This window comes from Pagrus major, chromosome 22 (genome assembly GCF_040436345.1).
Source record: "Pagrus major chromosome 22, Pma_NU_1.0".
In the NCBI taxonomy this organism is placed as follows: domain Eukaryota; kingdom Metazoa; phylum Chordata; class Actinopteri; order Spariformes; family Sparidae; genus Pagrus; species Pagrus major.
This window is the reverse complement of record NC_133236.1, coordinates 26,012,129-26,018,599: the sequence shown is the minus strand read 5'-3', so window position 1 is coordinate 26,018,599 and position 6,471 is coordinate 26,012,129. Positions and strand designations below refer to the sequence as shown.

The 6,471-nt window shown below is 41.6% G+C and overlaps 1 protein-coding gene across 1 annotated transcript; it reads right to left on the bottom strand.

Moving 5' to 3' along the window:
- On the bottom strand, window positions 1-5,649 carry LOC141017742 (solute carrier family 23 member 1-like). The gene is made up of 12 exons (XM_073492473.1): window positions 5,599-5,649; window positions 4,348-4,494; window positions 3,860-4,017; window positions 2,940-3,099; window positions 2,559-2,740; window positions 2,129-2,249; window positions 1,873-2,029; window positions 1,258-1,511; window positions 972-1,136; window positions 779-887; window positions 489-584; window positions 1-266 (listed from the first exon to the last, which is right to left on the bottom strand). The coding sequence occupies exons 1-12, from the start codon at window positions 5,647-5,649 to the stop codon at window positions 1-3; spliced, it is 1,866 nt and encodes a 621-aa protein (XP_073348574.1).
- Between the last annotated feature and the right edge of the window lie 822 nt (window positions 5,650-6,471).

Genomic DNA, 6,471 nt, shown 5'->3' with positions numbered 1-6,471 from the left:
TTACAGATGTATGTCCTCAGTGACCCCTGTCCCGTTGGGAAGATCCCCATTCCCCTTGCACTGTGGCTTATTGTTGTCCTCAGAGCTGTACTGAGTTCTGTTGCCCTTCCATGGGCAGAAAGGTATGTAACGAACCCAAGACTGAGATGAGAGGCAAGAGGTTATGCCGAAGGGCAGGTCATATATCTCTTCGGTTTCCAGGGTGGTGCCAGAGTCCTCACGATGCGCTTTGTCCCAAGCTAAGAGGCCACGCTCACGTTTAGTCCCTGAGATAGAAGACAGCCATACACCACAAATTGACTTAAATAACACAAACAGTTTATGTGCACAAGGTAGAAAAGCTGTGGTTTACATAATGATTCAATAATAGGAGAGAAACAATACGCAAAAAGCAAATTACATGCCCAGGAGCTACATGGAAACGCTGTAAGGCGGCCATGTGCACTGATTGCAATTTGACGAAATTACACCCTTCCACTTTAGCTTACCAGGTATTGTGTTATCAAGGAAGAAGCCAAGAAACCCTCCTACAAACATATGGGTGGTCAACAATATGTGCACCACTTGGTCTAGCTCTTTCACACCTGAGTTGCAAGAGAGGAGAAAAAATGTCAAAACACCTTAAGATTGATGTGCATCACTTGCTGCTCTAACCAAGTTACAAGTCAGAAAGCTCATCTTCTTTTTTTCACAAGGAGAACCAAATAGTTTTATGTCAGCTCGTAGCAGTTGAGGTGAAAGCTGTTAAAAAGTAATGACATTCCCTGGCAGCTTATACCTGTTTTGAAGAAATCAGGATTTTTCAAGATCCAGTTCGGAATGACAAGCGCAGTAAACATGGAAAAACCAAAAACAAATATATTCCTGGAGGAATTCATATCTGTGGACTGAAAAATAAAGACATGTCAAATTCTAAATAGTAGCGAAGCATTTGGAAAGAATATCAAATCACATTTCATGCTGTCGTTTACCTGCAGATTAGAAATGCCTGCTGCAGTTATGACTCCAAACATGATCAGGAACATCCCTCCAAGCACAGGGGTGGGGATGGTTGTGAAGATGGCTCCAATTTTACCCAACATCCCCATCAGAATCATGAAAACTCCACTCAGAAGAATCACTGTTCGGCTACCAACCTGTCAGACAAACAGGCAGTGCAGGTAGCGTACGACAGCGGACTTACCAGAGCTTATTTGCTGAAAACAGCCACTTGGAAACTGCCTAGTTATGAAATCAAGCAGTATGAATGATTTTTACCTTGGTGATACCCAGGGCAGCCACATTCTCACTAAAGGAGGTGGTGCCATTGCCTGTGCCAAAGGCCCCTGCCAACAAAGAGCCGACCCCTTCAACGCCAATACCCCTGTTGATGGCGTGCTTAGGGGGAGGAGGGGCCCCTGACAGCTTGGCGCACGCATGGTAGTCGCCCACGGATTCTGCCATGGAGCATATTATTCCAGCCATAATGCCAAAAACGCCTGCCAGGCTCACAGTTGGCACGCCCCATTGACCTGAACGAGGAGTCAAAACTATGATTATTGAATGCTCCATAAAAACATCCTGGTATTTTCAACAATATTGTCAATATTTGTTCCTACTACACACCCACTATCCCTCTTGTCTTCCCTTATCTTCCTGTAAGCACTAATAATATGACTTACGTATTAAAGGGGCAATATGTGAAAAAATTAAAGTTGAAGAAATAGCAGTTTTGATATAATGATATCTACGTTATTGGGTTACAGAGATATCTATTAAGTTAGCATGCTAACCAGCTTGCCTTTGCCCATCCCCGTCCAAAAAAACATAAATGAATTAAAGCTAAGACAGATAAACACAGAGGTATGTCGATAGTATGTCTTGTGAATTTACCAGGATATGGTAATGTGAACCAGGAGGCCTCATTCACCACATTTCCCTTCACATCAGTACGGGCCAGGTAGCCATACTGGGCTGGATCGGATGGTAGGACATCATAGATGGTGAGCAGGTAGCAGACTAACCATGAGACCGCAATGCCCAGAAGAATCTAATCAATATCTAATATTAGTACCAGTGTCAATATTCCCAGTTAACCATGATAAACAACAAAAAATGCTTCAAAAGATATAAAAAGTGAAAAACACACAGGCATTATCTGGAAGATGTAGAACTTTGAGCTGTGAAGTTTCTTGGCTTTGCTATATGCAGGAACAGGGATTGGTATGAGACGGAGGTACTGGGAGAACAGGATGATCAGCACCGTGGTCCTGTGTGTATGAGAAGAACTGTAATTAGCATGATGATACATAATTAGAGAGTGATTTTAGAGACTTGAAACAGGCCACTGATGATCACATCTCCCCCACCGAAGGAAAATCTGGCTTGTCAAATCTAATTTTGCAAAGAGATTTGGCTACAGGCTCCGACATTACCAGGAAAAATTTAGTTTTGAATGTAATTTCAGACTGTTGCCTCCTCTGAAAAAAAGGCCAGGGCGAAAAATGTAGCCAAATACTGCTGGTTCACTGCTCCAACTTGGCAAAATGAACCATTACTGGCGGCGAGCAGTTACGTACATAGCAGAGATGCCCCAGTGGCTGCCAAGCTTGGTCCCGGCTGAATCGTACAGCGACAGGCCTATGAGAGAGACTGTAGGGGCAATGGTTAACGGGCCAATGAAGCGCATGAGGAAGCCAATGAGTCCAGAGAAACCGACGAGGACCTGAAGAAGAGACGCCACCATGATAGAGCCCTGCAGCTGTGGACAGGAACACAATAGGCGATACAATTAACATCAACGTCACCGTTCTTTCTTTGTCTGATATCAACTATATGATCGGTTTCTTCCTCAAAACCTCAGTGAATTAATCATGAGCTCCACAGAAGTGTGTGTTTGTCGTCTTTGTTGGCTTGCTTCTTTAGAAAACTGTGAATGCACAGTGTTTGCGTTTGCTCACTGTTTGCATGCGGCTCTGCCACACTTCTATAAAAAGAGGTGAGGACGTGTTGACCAGACTGGCGTTCTGGGTCCAAGCTGGGCACTTCCACTCTGGCATGGACAACATGGCCATGGCAGGGGTCAGCAGAGCAAATGTGCCCCCCTGTAGGATGGGAAGCCTACAAGTGTGTGATAAATGAAAACAGTTCTCTGTCAGACACAAATTCACTGAGATATGAGTCCAAAACAAAGCAGTAAAAGGACGCCACGTGTCTACTAATGTACAAGACCACAACACAGAGCAGTATGCAACTGGTTAGCTTGTGTTTGATGGACATTTTTGTATTGTAATCAGCACTAAACCAAAGCTGAGGCTGATGGAAATGTCATCAGTGTTGCAGGTTTTTTTGTCAAATTAACAGTAATAACACAATTTAAACAGTAGCACTGAAAGGTTATCAAAAACTTGCCTTGTCTACCAGACGAAGATGAGATCACATCTTCAACCTTTAGCTCTGTTTTAGTTCTTCACCGACCCAATATCTGGCAACAGCTGCCAACTTTATTGCATTTGTTCACGAGCTAGTTTTATCAGAGCTGAACTGAAAACAGCTGCTGATCATGTCTGCTTGAAAATGGGTGGATAAAAGTTGGGAGTATGAACCATAAAGTAAATGTGGTGTAAAACCAAAACATTGATCTAAAAGAAGCTAAAAAGCTACATGGAGCTCACTGTGTAAATATCCTTCATGGAGCTTTAAGAATGTTTCCATTAAGAGGAAGAAAGTAAAAGTAGCAGCGAGTGTACCACTTTTCAACTGTCTAAATGTGTCGCTTAGGGTCTAACTTATGCTAACAGAGTTTATCCCAACTATCTTGCCAATGTATCTCTTACAGGATGGTGAGTGATGGAATAAATCAGCGACATATTTTTCTGACCTGACACCGAAGATGACCTGCAGCAGGGTGCACAGTCCAGAGACGAAGAAAATGGTGTTAATGAGGCGACTCTGGACCAGGCTGTCGTGCTGCAGACACAGCCCCTCCGACAGAATGAGAGGGATGGAGAGGATCCCACCGAACGCTGTCAGGTAATGCTGCACAGCAGAGGAACAGTGAGGAGATATGATGAATAGATGGTACTGAACGCACCACCACAAACACAAAACAGCATTAAGAACGCTGCACTATGCAACAAAAAGTTTGTTATCTTCTTTCATTGCATTTAGAATCAGAATGAGAGCTATAATATTGTTACAATGATGAGGTAATAAAAGTTTTAATCTGAAATCTTTATTGCCACAATTACAGTGTGGGTTACACAGTGTCACAAAACAGGAAATTCCCAACTCATTCAAAGAGATAACAGACTTCAAATAATACTAAAGGCTAAAATCAGCTCACAACACAGAGAGGATCACACCCACCTGAATGGCCAGAAAAATACAAAGGTACCACGGGGGAACATCAGTCACACAATAGGTGGGTTTATTTCTCTCTTCCTCTTCTGTACAGCTGCTGCCACATGTCTTTCCCTCCTTTCTTTTGGGTGGATCATTGACTTGGTCATCCATCTGCAGCACCGTATAAAAAACATGCAAATGCAAAAACACGGACATCATCAGAAAGTTAAGTTAAGCTCACCTGGAGATGTACCAATGCATAACTTGTTCTCATGTTTAAACATCTAGTTAATGTATACCACGCTGAATTATTCAAAACAGTTTGGATTTGTAGGCAGTGGTGGAGGAAGTATGAAGATCTTTTACTTATTACTACCTATTTACTGATTTAAAAACTCTTTGTTCCCAACAGAGCTAATTTCATTCTTTTTTTTTTTTTTACACTGTTGGGATGTTTAACCTGACTCAATGCATTGTATGTCATAGGTTTATAAAATGTTCGCCTGCAATGTGTATGCAATGTAATTAAAGTTGTAAAATAAATGTAGTGTGATAAAAGTACAGCATCAACAACCAACATATATTATGATATTCATAATTAAGTTTTCATCAATGTATAATCACCTGAAACTAAGGATTGTTGTGCTTCGTGATTTTAGAAAGAGCCCTTTATATGTCCACCATGCTGCTCTGCCATGTTTCTACAGTAGCCCAGAGTGGACAAACCAAAGATACCATAGTAGAGGGTGAGACAAGGGATGTTCAGTTAGTTGCCATCTGCAACCACATCACTAGAGGTTACTAAATCCAACACACAGGACCTTTAAGCACAGTACATGAGTAAATAATCGTAGTTAGCTTCTACCACTGTTTTTAAATGGAAATTTCGGGCCGACAGACATTATAGACGACAGATCATGGTAAAGTCTTACCAACAGTAAGTTATAAAGCAACTACATTTAAAAAGATACAGATTTATGGATGTGATCCAAACAAAATAAGATGTATTGCTGTGTGGGCTCTCCCTGTACGAGGGCTGTCAGAGCACAGAGATCATTTCAACAGCAGTCGCACAACTTTCAGAAACTTTCAACCTCAAATTACTCCCACTTGTGCGAACCCTTGCCCACAGTGTAGCACGATAAATCAAAACTCAGTGTGGTGAAATCCTCACAGTTCAACAAGAAACCAAAAGCAGTTTTTCTTCTGAATGTATCCAGGTGATGCTGAATTAATAACTAAAGATTTTGTGCATGAATAAGTCATTATACTTACATCAAATGCAAGGTTGTCGAGTCCAAAACCGCTTTCTTTCCCTGAAGCCATTGCAGCTGCAGTGCTTGTGTCTGGTTTCTTGAGGTTGGATTTCTCCTAACAAGAGGTGAACTGGAAATTAAAAGCAAACCGCAGAGAAACACACTGGCACACTAAATGCCAGTCAAAGGAGGAGCACAGGGTCATATTCAGGTCTAGGGGAAATCATTCACTTAGAGGGAGTTGTAAAGGTGCTTTAATGACAACGCAAAGTGACAACACCTCTGCCTGACCTACTGAGGCCAAAGTTAAGCTCATTCTTCACTCAGTTGCGTAAGTATGCTAACTAGTATGTGCTATTTTCAATGTAAAAGTACACCTATTCCTTCTCCCTCATTAAAAATGATAGAATATAGGAATATGCAAATAGTTTTCATCACAGTTTAAGTTTAACCGGACACACAATGCCTCTAACTTTACTTCAAGCCTCTTAAAATATGATTTTCAGTGAGCACATACACATTTTTCTCTTTGGGCAATGCATGTGAAAACAGCCTCCTAGTGCAAAACTCTGCTTGTACACCGGTGCACACAGTGAATCTCAAATATTCAACTATAGGAAAGAGAAGAAAAACGCTTTAGAGCAACACTGAGGGACACAAGTATGGATGAATGGACTGATGGATGAAAACAGGATGGACGAAGAGATCTTTTTGTTAATGGCAAAGTTACTCACTTCATTTTGAGACAAAAAAAAAGGAGGAAATCTGGAGAGAATGCTGACAGTTTCAGCTCGACGCTTTGTTTGATCGTGTTTTGCATTTACGTCAAACTGTCAAAACTTGTTGACGGGACAAAATTGGGAAGATGGTTAGATAAAGAGATTTAGCGCCT